Below are 17,111 nucleotides of genomic sequence, written 5' to 3'. Positions count from 1 at the left end.
TCAGTTCCAAACACTACAGTTTATTACACAGAAAATAATGACTCTCAATGTGAAATGAGGGCACTGAAGGAATCCACTGAGACTGTATTTCATTTATGGACAAAAGTAGCTTTACCGGATGTCTCTGGAAAATTTCTATCAAAAAAGGCTTAAAGTGACTGTATTTGTAATACAGTGTTTTGTGGCTGGTTATCATTACAAGGGGAAGTGATAACAAATGAAATAAAATTTCCAAACTATTTCTAGTTAAAGACAATTTAACTTTTTCCAGTTGCTAATGGGGCATATTTAAAATATAAATAAAATAAAAAGCAATGTACTTTTTAAGACTAAAGAAATTACAAAGGATGTTAATTTTTCAAGCTATCATGTTAAACAAACATGATAGAACCGACAGATAATTGAAAATTACTAATTATCAAGATGTCTTCATCCTCAAATGGTCTAAGAGGACATTAGTGGCTAGGTATCTTGTTCTAGATAAATATTATTATTATTATTATTTACAAAATGTGCTTTCAAAGTCCCCACTGGAGTCCCATCAACCTGAGTCATCCCATTAGAGTGAGACTGTCTGAGCAAAGCTCCCTGGACTGTGGAAATGTTCATGGTCAGCGAGGGACGGCCGGTCCCCTCCCAGGAATCAGAGTGCAGATGCGGTCATCACTTGATCTCCATTCCAGGACTACTCTGTAGACTTTCCTGTGCAGGACATGTCACCAGGGAGTCTGGTCTGGTCAGCTTTAGCCTTCTGCCAGTTTTACCACAAAATACACTTTCAAATTCCTGAAGAAATAATAATACATCAAAATCATAAACATGAAAAGGGCTATCATCAGAAACATAAAAATTGAAATTATCACCTAACTCAGAAGACCCCTTTTTAACATTAAAAAAGAAAAAAAAAAAAAAGAGCCATCTTGGATGGAGCTTGAAGAGATCATGTTAAGTGAAATAAGTCAGAAACAGAAGGATGAATATGGGATGATCTCACTCTCAGGCAGAAGTTGAAAAACAAGATCAGAAGAGAAAACACAAGTAGAACCTGAACTGGAATTGGCGTATTGCACCAAAGTAAAAGACTCTGGGGTGGGTGGGGGGAAGAATACAGGTCCAAAAAGGATGGCAGAGGACCTAGTGGGGGTTGTATTATGTGGAAAACTGGGAAATGTTATGCATGTACAAACTATTGTATTTACTGTCGAATGTAAAACAATAATTCCCCAATATAGAAATTCAAAAAGAAAAAAAATTGAAATTATCGGCTAAGCTATTTCAAAGTACAACAGGTCCTCCGATAATGTTACCTCATTGGTGCTAGTAAGTGAAAACAACTCTCTCAGATGGGAAGGTAGCTAAACAGGTAGAACGTGTGTTTCTCAAACCTAAGGTCAATTCTCAGCATCATGTATGCCAGAGCAGTGCTCTCTCTCTCTCCCTCTCTCTCTCTCTCTTTCTCTCTCATAAAATAAATGAGTAAATGAATAAAGTGGCCCAAGAGGTGGCACAGTAGATAAAGCATCAGACTCTCAGGCATGAGATCCTGAGTTCCATCCCCAGAGTCATATACACCAGAGTGATGCTCTGGTTCTTTCCTCTCCTCACTCTCATAAATAAATAAATAAATTTAAACGATGAAATAAAAAATAATAAATCTTGCAGATAGAGAGATGAGTCAGTGATAGAGTGCCGGATCCAAGTTCAATTCCTAGTGGGTGCTGCACACGGTGAGTAATGCTTTCATGGTTCTCACTAAATAAATAGAGCCTCTCCTTGCCTGCTAGCTCCTAGCCTTTTGGGGATATAAAATTGACTGGCTTTAAAAAAATTTTTTTTTAATTTATTTTCCCTTCTGTTGCCCTTGTTGTTTTTTATTATTGTTGTAGTTATTGATGTCAGACCTGCTTCACTGCTTGTGAAGCGACTCCCCTGCAGGTGGGGAGCCGGGGGCTCTAACGGATCCTTAGCCGGTCCTTGGCAAACGCTAGAAGAAGAAGCTGGTCCTTGCGCTTTGCGCCACGTGAGCTTAACCCGCTGTGCTACCGCCTGACTCCCTAAAATGGACTGTTTTAAGGGATCGAGTGGTAGCTAACCTGGTTAAGCACATATATCACAATGCACATATATCACAATGCACAAGGACCTGGTTAAGCACATATATCACAATGCACATATATCACAATGCACAAGCACATATATCACAATGCACATATATCACAATGCACAATGCTCTAGATTTCTGGCTGTCTCTTCCCAATAAATAAGGGTAATACAAAAATTAAGGGGCCAGGTGGTGGCACACCTGGTTGAGTGCACATTACAATGTGCAAGGACCTGAGTTCAAGCCCCCCAGTCTCCACCTACAGGGGGATGATTCACAAGTGGCAAAAGCAGTGCTTTCTCTTTCCCTATATCCCTCTCAATCTCGCTGTCTATATCCAAGAAATAAGTTTTTTAAAGTAAACTAGAGAGGAGGAGAGGGAGAGGGAGAGCACTACTCAGTTCAGCACATGGTGGAGATAGGGCTAGAACTTGGGGTTTCAGGTATGCAAGTCCTGTGCTCTAATGCTGAATTATCCCCACAGCCCATATTTACATTTTATTTAGTTTTCCAACAGACTACCAAAATGCCTGACCACATTGTAAAGTCTTCCCATATTTAAAAAAAAAAAAATCAGGAGTCAGGCAGTAGCGCTGCAGGTTAAGCGCACATGGCACAAAGCGCAAGGACTGGCTTAAGGATCCCAGTTCGAGCCTCCGGCTCCCCACCTGCAGGGGAGTCCCTTCATAGGCAGTGAAGCAGGTCTGCAGGTGTCTATCTTTCTCTCCCCCTTCTCTGTCTTCCCTTCCTCTCCATTTCTCACTGTCCTAACAACGACGACAATAATAACTACAAAAACGATGAAAAACAACAAAGGCAACAAAAGGGAAAATTTTTTAAAAATCATATTTGTTTTATTGTGATAAAATATGCATTATCATTAACCACTTGCAAGTGTATAAATTAGTTGCATTAAGCAATTCACATCCCTGTGTATCTTTTTTTTTAATATTGGTGGAACTCTTTTTTTATTTAAAGATTTTATTTATTTATTCATGAGAAACAATAGGAAAGAGAGAACCAGACATCACCCTGGTACATGTGCTGCCGGGGACTGAACTCAGGACCTCATGCTTGAGAGTCCAAAGCCTTACCACTGCACCACCTCCCAGACCACTCCTTGTGTAACTTATAAACATCATCCTGTTCCAGAAAATTCCATCCAACCCCCCCGCCACCCACACACACACCTGTACTTATGCATATCCCTTCCCACCACGTCTGCCCTCAACATTCGTTTCCCAGGCATACTGGTGAGCACTTAGTGGCAGGTACAGCAGGGAGATGGATCACTATGCAAATGACTGAGCACTGGTCCTACAGCACCCTGTGGGTCCTTGCTCATGCTATCTCAACATTATGCTCTTTTAATGTGCAGGTCAGGCCAAATGGTCCTGAGCACACTAGTCAGTCTCAAACAAGAAGGCAAGTGGAAGTAGACCACCTGAATCTCAGCAGTCTCCAGGAACAAAAATTATAACTATGCAAGAAGCTGACAAGGGAAGTTGAACAGGACAAAGCATTCAATCTTCCCAGTAAATAGATGCTAAGGAACAAAGGAAGGGGAAGACACTATAAAATTTTTTGAAACCTATTATTCATATTGAGTGTTTGGATCCAATAGGAGACATGGAAACAGAGATGGGTGCTAAGAAATGAAGATGTTTTATTTTTGAAGTATTTAATTAATTTATGTTGGTGGTACCAGGGCATCTAGCATGTGATTTCACCACTCCCAGGTCACTTTTTCATATACACAGAGACAGAGACTGAAATGGGGAGGGGCCTATAGCACCAAAGCTTCCCCCTGAGCACCATAGGACTCTCCATGTGGTGCCAGGGTACAAACCAAGTTTTTTCACATGGCAAGGCACACGAACTGTCTTTCCAGCCCCCCACAGAATTACTTTAAAGCAACTCCAGATATCATTTTTTTAATATACAAATGTCTTTCAAAAAACTAAAAGGTTGGGGACTAGGTAGTGGCACACCTGGTAGAATGTATACTTTATGATGTGCAAGGACTGAGGTTCAAACCCCTGGTCCCCATCTCCAGAAGGTAAGCTTCACAAGTGGTAAAGCAGTACATCAGGTATCTTGCCCCCCCCCCCCGCCTTTTTTTTGCCTCTAGGGTTATCACTCAGCGCCAACACTAGGAACGAATCCACTGCTTCTGGTGGCCACTTTTTCCATTTTTTTTTTTTTGTCAGATAGGACAGAGAGAAACTGAGAGAGGAGGGGAATTAGAGAGGGAGAAAGACACCTGCACACCTGCTTCACCGCTAGGGAAGTTTCCCTTCCCCCTGTAGGTTGTGTGGGTCCTTGCTTTTAGTACTATGTGCATGTAACTGGGTGTGCCACATCATGGCCCTCTCTCTCCCCTTCCCTTTTTTTTTTTTTTTTTTTTAACTTTTTATTATCTTTATTTATTGGATAGAGACAGCCAGGAATTGTGAGGCGGGGAGATAGAGAAGGAGGGAGACAGAGACAGAGAAGGAAAAAGACCTGCAGCAGTGCTTCGCCACTCTTGAAGCCCTGCAGGTGGGGAATGGGGTTTGAATCTGGGTCCTTGCACATTGTAACATGTGCACTCTACCAGGTGTGCCACCATCTGGCCCATCCCCTTCCCTTCTCATTTCTCTCTGTCAAATTAAATTAACACACACATTTTAAAAAAGGAAAAGGTTGTTTAGGAGTTGGGAGATAGTTCATTGGTGGGGCAAGTGCTTTGCTTGCTTTGCATGTAAGCCAGGTCTGAGCTCCAGCACATGAGAGTTGCTATGGTGCTAAGGGAAGCTCCCCAGCTATGGTTCTTTCTCTTTAAGATTTTATTTGTCAATGAGAAAGATAGGAAAGAACCAGATATCACTCTGGTACATGTGCTGTCAGGGACTGAACTTGGGACCTCATGCTTGAGAATCCAGTGCATTATCTACTGCGCCACCTCCCGGACCACTGCTTCTGTCTCTTTTTATTTATTTTTATTTTATTTTTTTAAGTAAAGTACTGCTCAGCTCTGTCTAATGGTGGTACAGGGAATTGAGCCTGGGACTTTGGAGCCTCCGGCATGAGAGTCTCTTTGCAAAACCATTATGCTATCTACCTATGCCCCTTCTGTCTCTATCTGAATGAAAACAAAAGTTGACCTGGAACTAAAATGCAGGAGCAAGGTCCCAGCTCCACAAATAATAATTATTCGGCAGGGCTTGTCTCACTCTGAGTTAAGCATGCACTCTGAATAGAGTGCATTATCTGTTTCCTTTCTTTACTTTTTACTCCACATGCGACTTAGTCATTTTCTTATTTTCCAAGATAAGCCCCACACTCTACCTATTGTGTATGTATCTTTTTTTAAGACAGTTTTATTTCTTTTTTTAAATATTTTTTTATTTTTATTTATTAATGAGAAAGATCGAAGGAGAGAAAGAGCCAGACATCACTCTGGTACATGTGCTGCGCAGGATTGAACTCAGGACCTCATGCTTGAGAGGCCAGTGCTTTATCCACTGTGCCATCTCCTGGACCACTGTATGTATCTTCTTAACTAAAGAAATATACACTCTTTACTAAAATAAATAAATAAAATAAAGTCTAGCTCAGTCCCCAGCACCACCAATAGCCAGGGCATAACAGTACTCTGGGGGCCAGGTGGTGGCACACTGGGTTGAGCACACATTAAAATGTGCAAAGACCTGGGTTCAAGCCCCCAGCCCCCACCTTCAGGGGGAAAGCTATGACAGTGGAGAAGCAGTGCTGTAGGTGTCTCTCTGTCTCTCTCCTCTACCTCCCCCTACCCTCTACATTTCTGGCTGTCTCTATCCAATAAATAAATAAAAGATTTTTTTAAGTACTCTGGTAAAACAAATAATAAAAAATATTTTGAGGCTCCAAAGTCCCAGGTTCAATCCCCCGCACCACCATAAGCCAGAGCTTAAACACCAGTGCTCTGGTGTTTCTCTGCATCTCTCTCAAAAATAAAATAAATAAAATATTTTTTTAAAGAAATAAAATAAAATGATAATCCCAATAGCAATATCAACAATAACAACGATAAACAACAATAGCAACAAAGATGGAAAAAACAGCCTCCAGGAGCAGTGAATTTGTAGTGCAGGCACCGAGCCCCAGCCCCAGCAGCACATACCAGGATGATGTCTGGTTCTCTCTCTCCTATCTTTCTTACTAATAAATAAATACAATCTTTTAAAAAAATAACCCAGTGAAGGTAGGGAGCATGGGAAGGCTGCCTGAAGCTGAATAAACATAGGAGTTCATTACTGTTTCCTCTAGCTGTGTAAATATATTAACTTTCCCTTAAGATTTAGGGGGAAAGGTGGGAGTAGATAGTATAAAGGTTATTCAGAAAGACTCTCAGGCCTGAGACTCCAAAGTCCCAGGTTCAATCCCCCACACCACCACAAGCCAGAGCTGAGCAGTGCTCTCATTAAAAAATAAAGAGATAGGGAATCAGGCAGTATCCCAGTGGGTTAAGCGCTGGTGGTGCAAAGTGCAAGGACCGGTGTAAAGATCCCGGTTCAAGCCCCTGGCTTCCCACTTGCAGGGGAGTCGTTTCACAGGTGGTGAAGCAGGTCTGCAGATGTCTCTCTCTTCCTCTCTGTCTTCCCCTCCTCTCTCCATTTCTCTCTGTCCTATCCAACGACACCAATAATAGCAATAATAACTACAATAACAATAAAACAACCAGGGCAACAAAAGGGAAAAAATGGCCTCCAGGGGGGTCGGGCGGTGGCGCAGTAGGTTAAGCGCATGTGGCGCAGGGACCGGCATAAGGATCCCGGTTCGAGCCCCCGGCTCCCCACCTGCAGGGGAGTCGCTTCACAGGCGGTGAAGCAGGTCTGCAGGTGTCTATCTTTCTCTCCCCCTCTCTCTCTGTCTTCCCCTCCTCTCTCCATTTCTCTCTGTCCTATCCAACAACAAAGCAACGTCAACAATGGCAATAATGACGGCAACGAGGCTGCAACAACTAGGGCAACGAAAAGGGGGAAAAATGGCCTCCAGGAGCGGTGGATTCATGGTGCAGGCACTGAGCCCAGCAATAACCCTGGAGAAAAAAAAAAAAATGGCCTCCAGGAGCAGTGGATTCATGGTGCAGGTACCGAGTCCCAGCAATAACCCTGGAGGCAAAAAAATAATAATAATAAAGAATTTTTAAATAAAATATAAAAGATTTAGGGGAAAATAGTGTTCTTAAACAATTAAATCTAGGTTTGTATATTTTTGTTGGGATAAAATATGACATAAGCTTTGCCGTTTTTTTACCATTAATGTATAATTCAAAGTATTAAATATAATTATAGTATTGTATACCAATCACCATTATCTATTTCCATACTTTTATTACCCCAAACTAAAACTAAGCCCATGAAACATTAACTCTCACCCTTCTACTCCAGTGTCTGGGAACCTGTATCCTAGTTCCTCTCTATTTGATGACACTAGAAATGTTACGTAATGACAAATCCCATTATGTCCTTTTATGACTGCTTTATTTCATTCACTGAAGTAATGTCCTCAAGGCTCCTCCATGTTATAGCAGGTGTCAGAAGTTCCCTTTTATGAATCGATTGTCTATATTTCCATAGTCTATATTCTGCTTATCCATTCACCCATTGAAGGGTGTTTGGATTTTTTCCACCTTCTGGCTACTGTGAATAACTTGGTTATAAACATTCACAAACAAGTACTTGTTTGTGCACTGTTTTCAATTCCTGTGGGTATATATCCAGACATGGAACTGCTAGATCCTATGATGATTCTACATTTGCTATTCTGAGGAACTGTCATACCATTTTCCCCCCAATGCTGCATCATTCCACATTCTTTGAAGCAATGTACAAGGGTTCCCATTGCTCCACATCCTTACACCGACTGTTTACTGGGTTTTTTGGTAGTATGCATCTTAATGATCACTGATTTGAGGATCATTTTGTGTGCTTATTGGCCATCTGCTTATCTTCTTAGGAGATTGTTTAAGTCCTTTGTCCATTTCTGTATTGTCTGCACTTTAGTTGCTGAGCTGTAATTTATATTTAATTCACATTCAAGAAGGGAAGTACTCTACTGCCACTAGTTTAACTTTGGAATCATTTCATGGCATCCCAACCAAGGCAATCTTGTCATTTGCAGTTACTTCCTATGCTCAGAAGCTGTATCTGCTTATACAGACTTTAAAGGGCTTGGGGGTCTTTTCTTTTTTAGGGTCTTAATGCAATTTAAGATGAGCCACATTTCAATTGCTTCCTATATCTTGACACTCAAAGTCCAAAATGAAAGTAGTTGTGTAATATATTTGGCAAGATAGAATTCACCTTTTAGGGCATTAAACAGAAGTTAGAAAGAAGGAAACAGTCATTCCTCAGACATAAGAAATTGCTTTCAGAGATTTTCTAAGTAATCTTTGTACAGTGACGATTTGTTGTCTTGACTTTGGTTGGCATACTGTAGCTCCATTTGGACTTGCACAGCGTCCCCTAGGTGTCTATTGAAATGGCAGGGTGCTGCTCTTCAGCCCTCCACAGCTGAGCCAAAGATGAATTAGCTGTTATTATCTATTGTCTTAATTAGCATCTATTTTCAACAAAACTAAATTTGAGAAATTTTTACAACCTACCAAGATACCTTGAGATAACATTTGGACAGTTGATATACACTGTAGGTTCATAAATAAAACAATGCTAGTAATAAAAACTGTATTTAAGAACAAGAGAGATGATTCTAGTTACATGCTAGGAAATCTTGTCAGGAGTTATATGAAGAGAAAGAAAGTGGTGTTTTTTTTTTATTGTCTTTATTTATTTATTGGCTAGAAACAGCCAGAAATCGAGAGAGAAGGGGGTGATAGAGAGGAAGAGAAAAGTACACCTGCAGCCCTGTTAACTACTCGTGAAGTTTTCCCCTGCAAGTGGGGACTGGAGGCTTGAACCTGGGTCCTTGTGCATTTTATTTAACATGTGTGCTCAACTAGGTGCTCCACCACCCGGCCCTGAAAGTGGTGTTGTTTTTAAAAAACACATCAGAGGGCGGAGGGTAGATAGCATAATGGTTTTGCAAACAGACTCTCATGCCTGAGGCTCCAAAGTCCAAGGTTCAATCCCCTGCACCACCATAAATAAATCAGAGCTGAACAGTGCTCTGGTTAAAAAATTAAAATAAAAAAAAAAGTAAAAACACATCAGAAAATAATTCAAGATGCTTGGAGGTAGATAGCATAATTGTTATGCAAACAGACTCTCATGCCTGTGTCTCTAAAGTCCCAGGTTCAGCCCCCCAACCACCACAAGCCAAAGCTAAGCAGTGCTCTGCTGAAAAAGAGAGAGAGAGACAGGCTGTGTTCATGGGTCAGACATGCTACCTAGAGTGGTGAAAGAGCAAGCAGGCACATGGATGTGCCCCTCAGGCTCTGCACAAACCCAACAGCGAGGACTCGAGCTGTGATGAATCCATTTCAGTGGGAGATGTTAAACAGGCCTCAGGGAACAAGTCTTAACAGAGAAGGGAAAATTTGAACTGCAATAATCTCAACCTAATAATTGACAAAAGAAAGTCCATTCCTTCCTAATAATCATAGAAATTAAAAAAAACAAAACAAAACAAAAAACACTGGACCACATAAGAAAGCACATGTCGGGCGGTAGCGCAGTGGGTTAAGCGCAAGTGGTGTGAAGCACAAGGACCGGCATAAGGATCCCAGTTCGAGCCCCCAGCTCCCCCACCTGCAGCGGCATCGCGTCACAAGCGGTGAAGCAGGTCTGCAGGTGTCTATCTTTCTCTCCCCCTCTCTGTATTCCCCTCCTCTCTCCATTTCTCTCTGTCCTATCCAAAAGGGGGAAAATAAACAATAAAAGAAATTTTAAAAATAAATTTAAAAAAAAGAAGCACATGGAAATCACAACAAACTTTAGAAAAAGTAAAGGCAAACATTTAAAATTTTCATTTATTTACTTTTAGGTAAGAGTCAGAGAATCGGGAGTCAGGCAGTAGCGCAGCAGGTTAAGTGCATGTAGCACGAAGTGCAAGGACCAGCATAAGGATCCTGTTCAAGCCCCTGGCTCCCCACCTGCAGGGGAGTCGCTTCACAGGTGGTGAAGCAGATCTGCAGGTGTCTATCTTTCTCTCCCCATCTCTGTCTTCCCCTCCTCTCTCCATTTCTCTCTGTCCTATCTAACAAGGACATCATCATCAACTACAACAATAACTACAACAACAATAAAAAACAAGGGCAACAAAAGGGAAAATAAATAAACCATTTAAAAAAATTTTTAAAAAGAGTCAGAGAATCAGAGAAAGAGTGGGAGATCACTGCATCAAAGCTTCCTTCAATGCAGTAGGGGCTGGGCTCAAACCAGGGTTGAAAACATGGCAAAACGGTGCACTATCCAAATGAGCTAATTTGCTTGCTTTCTCTTCCTTCCTTCCTTTCTGTCTTTCTTTCTTTCTTTCTCTACTTATTTATTTTTGTGGTATAGAGCATGGAACTCAGGTCTCACATAAGTGAAGCTCATACCCAAATCTGAGATATGCCCTCAGTCCCCTTAACAAACTTTTTTTTTTAATTTATTTCTTTATTGGGGAATTAATGTTTTACATTCAACAGTAAATACAATAGTTTGTACATGCATAACATTCCCCAGATTCCCATTTAACAATACAACCCCCACTATGTCATTCATCATCTTTCATGGACCTGTATTCTCCGCACCCACCCACCCCAGAGTCTTTTACTTTGGTGCAATACGCCAATTCCAGTTCAGGTTCTACTTGTGTTTTCTTTTCTGATCTTGTTTTTCAACTTCTGCCTGAGAGTGAGATCATCCCATATTCATCCTTCAGTTTCTGACTTATTTCACTCAACATGATTTTTTCAAGGTCCATCCAAGATCGGCTGAAAACAGTGAAGTCACCATTTTTTACAGCTGAGTAGTATTCCATTGTGTATATATACCACAACTTGCTCAGTCACTCATCTGTTGTTGGACACCTGGGTTGCTTCCAGGTTTTGGCTATTACAAATTGTGCTGCCAAGAACATATGTGTACACAGATCTTTTTGGATGGATGTGTTGGGTTCCTTAGGATATATCCCCAGGAGAGGAATTGCAGGGTCATAGGGTAGGTCCATTTTTAGCCTTCTGAGAGTTCTCCAGACTGTTCTCCACAGAGGTTGGACCAATTAACATTCCCACCAGCAGTGCAGGAGGGTTCCTTTGACCCCACACCCACTCCAGCATTTGCTGCTGTTACCTTTTCTGATGTATGACATTCTCACAGGAGTGAAGTGGTATCTCATTGTTGTCTTGATTTGCATTTCTCTGACAATCAGAGACTTGGAGCATTTTTTCATGTGTTTCTCGGCCTTTTGGATCTCTTCTGTGGTGAATATTCTGTCCAAGTCCTCCCCCCATTTTTGGATGGGGTTATTTGTTGTCTTGTTGTTGAGTCTGGCAAGCTCTTTATATATGTTGGTTATTAAACTCTTATCTGATGTATGGCATGTAAAGATCTTCTCCCATTCTGTGAGGGGTCTCTTGGTTTGGGTAGTGGTTTCTTTTGCTGTGAAGAAGCTTTTTAATTCGATGTAGTCCCATAGGTTTATACTTGCTTTAGTCTTCTTTGTAATTGGATTCGTTTCATTGAAAATGTCTTTAAAATTTATGCGGAAAAGAGTTATGCCAATATTTTCCTCTAAGTATTTGATAGTTTGTGGTCTAACATCCAAGTCCTTGATCCACTTGGAATTTACTTTTGTATTCGGTGAAATACAGTGGTTCAGTTTCATTCTTCTGCATGTTTCAACCCACTGTTTCCAACACCATTTGTTGAAGAGACTCTGCTTTCCCCATGTAATATTCTGGGCCCCTTTGTCAAAGATTATATGTCCATAGGTGTGGGGCCTCTTAACAAACTTTTTTAAAAGTTATTTTTGGGGGTCGGACAGTAGTGCAGCGGGTTGAGTGCGTGTGGTGCAAAGCACAAGGACCAGCTTAAGGATCCCAGTTCAAGCCCCCGGGTCCCCACCTCTAGGGGAGTGACTTCACAGGCGGTGAAGCAGGTCTGCAGGTGCTTTTCTCTCCCCCTCTATGTCTTCCGCTCCTCTCTCCATTTCACTCTGTCCTATCCAACAACGAACGACATCAACAATAACAATAATAACCACAACAAGGCTACAACAACAAGGGCAACAAAAGGGGAAAAAAATGGCCTCCAGGAGCAGTGGATTTATGGTTCAGGTACTGAACCCCAACAATAACCCTGGAGGCAAAAAAAGAGTGATTTTTAAGGTGAGGGGAGAATACAGGTCCAAGAAGGATGACAGAGGACCTAGTGGGGGTTGTATTGTTATATGGAAAACTGAGAAACGTTATGCATGTACAAACTATTGTATTTACTGTTGAATGTAAAACATTAATTCTCCAATAAAGAAATTTTTTTAAAAAGTGATTTTTATATAGAACCTACCTATTTACTGGCTGCCACATGATAAATGTGAAAAATAGAAGCCTCTATACACATGGAAAATTAAAATCTTACTTCCAGAAATTTCATATAAATAAAAAGGTAAATGAAACTAGATGACATTTCAAGAAATTGAAAGTATTATGTTCTAGCCTGTGAGATGCATTCAAAAATGTATTAAAGCACTTGCTTTTATACATATATATTTAAAGGTTTACTTATTTCCTGAGAAAGTATAATCAGTGTCAAGGATCCAACTTTGAACCTTATACATGTAAGTCCTGCACTCTACCATTTAGCTAACTCCCTAGCCACAAGATTCTTCTATTTTATGCATTTATTTCAAGAAATAAATACTAAGGTGGGAGAGATAGCATAATGGTTATGCAAAGAGACTCTCATTCCTGAGGCTATAAAGTCCCAGGTTCAATTCCCTATGCCAGCATATGCCAGAGCTGAGCAATGCTCTGGTAAAAAGAAAGAGAAGGAAGGAGGGAGGGAGAGGGAGAGAGAAGGAGAGAAAGAGAGAGAGAGGGAGAGGGACAGAAAGACCAGAGTACTGATCTGGCATATGCAGTATAGGGGAATCAAAAAAACCAGGGCCTCCAAAACAAATAAAACTAACAGAGTCAAACACCTTTGCCAGGTGCTGGTTCTCTGGAAGATTAGGGGAGGGCTACAGAGGAAAGAAGTCTAGGGCACTGAGCTATGCAGAACAGTCAACTCATTCTTTAAAAATACACATGGGGGAGTCGGGCTGTAGCGCAGCGGGTTAAGCGCAGGTGGCACAAAGCACAAGGACCGGCATAAGGATCCTGGTTCGAACCCCGGCTCCCCACCTGCAGGGGAGTCGCTTCACAGGCGGTGAAGCAGGTCTGCAGGTGTCTCTCTTTCTCTCCCCCTCTCTGTCTTCCCCTCCTCTCTCCATTTCTCTCTGTCCTATCCAACAACGACAACAACAATAATAACTACAACAATAAAACAACAAGGGCAACAAAAGGGAATAAATAAATAAAATAAATATTTTAAAAAAATACACATGGAAGGCCAGCAAGATAACTCACCTAAGGGCAGGGGAGATAGCATAATGGTTATGCAAACAGACTCTCATGCCTGAGGCTCCTAAGTCCCAGGTTCAATCCCTTGCACCACCATAAGCCAGTGCTGAGCAGTGCTCTGGTGTTTCTCTGTCTCTGTCTCTCTCTCTCTCTTTCTCTGAATCTCTCTCAAAAATAAAATAAAATATAAAAAAAAGATAACTCACCTAAAATGGTACCTGTTTTGCCCTGTGTATGACTCAGGTTTGAGCCTGGAGCAGTACAGGGAAACTTTGGTGCTTTGGGAGGGGTGTGTGTGTGTGTGTGTGTGTGTGTGTGTGTGTGTGTGTGTGTGTGTGTGAAAGTAAGTCTAGAGCAGTAATGCACCAACGAGACAACAAAATATGTATGGAGGGATTTAGGGGAAAATATAGAAAAGCTACTGCGAGCGTAATAGAGAAAATGTGCTCACAAAGACTTTATAAAGTACTGGTCTTGCAATTTTTCTACAAATTTAATACTGTATCAAAAAGTCCCAGGTTCAATCCCCTGCACCACCATAGGCCAGAGCTGAGCAGTGCTCTAGTTTAAAAAAAAAAAAAAAAAAAAGGGAGTCAGGCTGTAGTGCAGCAGGTTAAGCGCATGTGGCACAAAGCGCAAGGACCTGTGTAAGGATCCCAGTTCAAGCCCTGACTCCCCACCTGCAGGGGAGTCACTTCACAGGCGGTGAAGCGGGTCTGCAGGTGTCTATCTTTCCCCCTCTCTGTCTTCCCCTCCTTGCTCCATTTCTCTCTGTCCTATCCAACAATGATGACAACAATAATAACTACAACAATAAAAACAAGGGCAACAAAAGGGAAATAAATATTTAAAAATTAAAAAAAAAACCTTTTAAAAAAAAGATGAAAGTAGTTGAGCGGTAGCACATTGGGTAAAGCACACGTGGAGCAAAGCGCAAGGACCTGCATAAGGCTCCTGGTTCAAGTCCCTGGCTCCCCACCTGCAGGGGGAGTCCCTTCATAGGTGGTGAAGCAGGTCTGCAGGTATCTATCTTTCTCTCCCCACCTCTGTCTTCCCCTCCTCTCTCCATTTCTCTCTGTCCTATCCAACAACATCAACATCAATAACAATAATAACTACAACAAGGGTAACAAAAGGGAATAAATAAATATTTTAAAAAATCTTTACAAAAAAAAAAAGGAAAGGAAAACCAATATAAGGTGAACCATCTAAACCCAGACAATAGGCCTGCTCTCATTAAATTTTTCCTGCATCAGCCAGAGAAATAGCTCAACTGGTAGAGTGCAGGGCTTGCATGCCTGAGACTCAGGTTCAATCCCCAGCACTGCATGTGCCAATGTGATGCTTTAGCTTCTGTGTGTCTCTGCCTCAAATGAACTAAATAAAATATGTTTATAAGGGGGAGTCAGGTGGTAGCACAGCGGGTTAAGTACATGTGGTGCAAAGCGCAAGGACCAGCCTAAGGATCCTGGTTCGAGCCCCCGGCTCCCCACCTGCAGGGGAGTCCCTTCACAAGCAGTGAAGCAGGTCTGCAGGTGTCTTTCTCTCCCCCTGTCTTCTCCTCCTCTCTCCATTTCTCTCTGTCCTATCTAACAACGACGACATCAATTATCTACAACAATAAAACAGGGGCAACAGGGAAAATAAATAAATATATATATAAAAATTAAATATATATATATCTGTAAGGGAGTTGGGTGGTAGCTCAGCGGGTTAAGCACACATGGCGCAAAGCGCAAGGACCAGCGTAAGGATCCCAGTTGGAGCCCCTGGTGCCCAACCTGCAGGGGAAGTCCCTTCACAAGTGGTGAAGCAGGTCTGCAGGTGTCTATCTTTCTCTCCCCCTCTCTGTCTTCCCCTCCTCTCTCCATTTCTCTCTGTCCTATCCAACAATGATGACATCAATAACAACAATAATAACTACAACAACGATAAAAACAAGGGCAACAAAAAGGAAATAAATAAATAATTAATTAATTAAAAATAAATACATCATTAAGGGGGCTGGGCAGAAGCGCAACGGGTTAAGTGCACATGGTGCAAAGCACAAGGACAGGCGTAAGGATTCTGGTTCGAGCCCCCGGCTGCCCACCTGCAGCACGGTTGCTTCACAGGCACTGAAACAGGTCTGCAGGTATCTTTCTCTCCACCTCTCTGTTTTCCCATCCTCTCTCCATTTCTCTCTGTCCTATACAACAGCAATAACAACAACAATAATAATAACAAGGATAAACAATAAGGGCAACAAAAATAGCCTCCAGGAGCAGTGAATTCGTAGTCCGGGCACCGAGCCTCAGCAATAACCCTGGAGGCAAAAAAAAAAAAAAAAAAAACATTAAAAACATTAAAAATAAAGACTTGTTGGGAGTCGGGCGGTAGCACAACGGGTTTAGCGCACGTGGTGCCAAGCGCAAGGACCGGCTTAAGGATCTTGGTTTGAGCCCCCGTCTCCCCACCTGCAGGGGAGTCGCTTCATAATCAGTGAAGCAGGTCTGCAGGTGTCTATCTTCCTCTCCCCCCCTCTCTGTCTTCCCCTCCTCTCTCCATTTCTCTCTGTCCTATCTCCAACAATGACATCAACAATTAAAAAAAAAAAAGGGCAACAAAAAGAAAATAAATATTAAAAAAAAAGACTTATCAAAATATATCTGTAAACAAACTCTCCACTCAGTAATTGAGATGGGGAACTGCTGACACTTAAAGTGACTAAAAATCAAAATTAAATGCAATGCATAATCTCTGCTATAGAAGTCATCCTTTGGGAGTTGGGTGGTAGCGATAGTAGTCAGTTAAGCTCAGGTGGTGCAAAGCGCAAGGATTCAGTTCGAGCCCCCAGCTCCTCACCTGCAGGGGAGTCGCTTCATAGGCGGTGAAGCAGGTCTGCAGGTGTCTTTCTCTCCCCCTCTGTCTTCCCCTCCTCTCTCCATTTCTCTCTGTCCTACCCAACAACGATGACATTAATAACAACAACAATAACTACAACAGTAAAACAACAAGGGCAACAAAAGGGAATAAATAAAAATTTTTTTTTTAAAAAAGTCATCCTTTATATGCTATTAACATTTTTGGGGAAATGTGAATAGGGAAGAGCTGGGTATTACATGACATAAGAGAATCACCGGGGGAGTTGGGTGGTAGCACAGTGAGTTAAGTGCAGATGGCTCAAAGCGCATAGACTGGCATAAGGATCCCAGTTCGAGACCCCGGCTCCCCACCTGCAGGTAGTCACTTCACAAGTAGTGAAGCAGATCTGCAGGTGTCTGTCTTTCTCTCCCCCTCTCTGTCTCCCTCCCCCAACATCTCTGTCCTATACAACAACGACATCAACAATAATAACTACCACAATAAAAAACAAACAAACAAGGACAACAAAAGGGAATAAATAAATATATATTTAAAAAAGGTGGCCCAGGAGGTGGCACAGTGGTAAAGCTTTGGACTCTCAAGCATGAGGTTGCGAGTTCGACCCCTGGCAGCACA

General features: G+C 41.8%; 1 protein-coding gene across 3 annotated transcripts in view; it reads right to left on the bottom strand.

The window, feature by feature from the left end:
- The window catches only part of TCFL5 (transcription factor like 5), a 31,846-nt gene continuing 14,735 nt past the window's right edge, over positions 1–17,111 (bottom strand). For 2 of the 3 annotated variants that reach the window (XM_007520374.3, XM_060177513.1), the window contains exon 6: positions 1–786. In XM_007520374.3, coding sequence (XP_007520436.2) covers positions 664–786 — 123 coding nt within the window. In that variant the 3' untranslated portion in view covers positions 1–663. Of the gene's footprint in view, positions 787–11,849; positions 12,232–17,111 lie in introns of those variants that run through there. The other variant, XM_060177574.1, reaches the window with a different exon arrangement.

Source organism: Erinaceus europaeus, chromosome 1 (genome assembly GCF_950295315.1).
Source record: "Erinaceus europaeus chromosome 1, mEriEur2.1, whole genome shotgun sequence".
Lineage (NCBI taxonomy): Eukaryota > Metazoa > Chordata > Mammalia > Eulipotyphla > Erinaceidae > Erinaceus > Erinaceus europaeus.
Note: the sequence above shows the minus strand (reverse complement) of the source record. Positions and strands in the feature narration are given on the sequence as shown.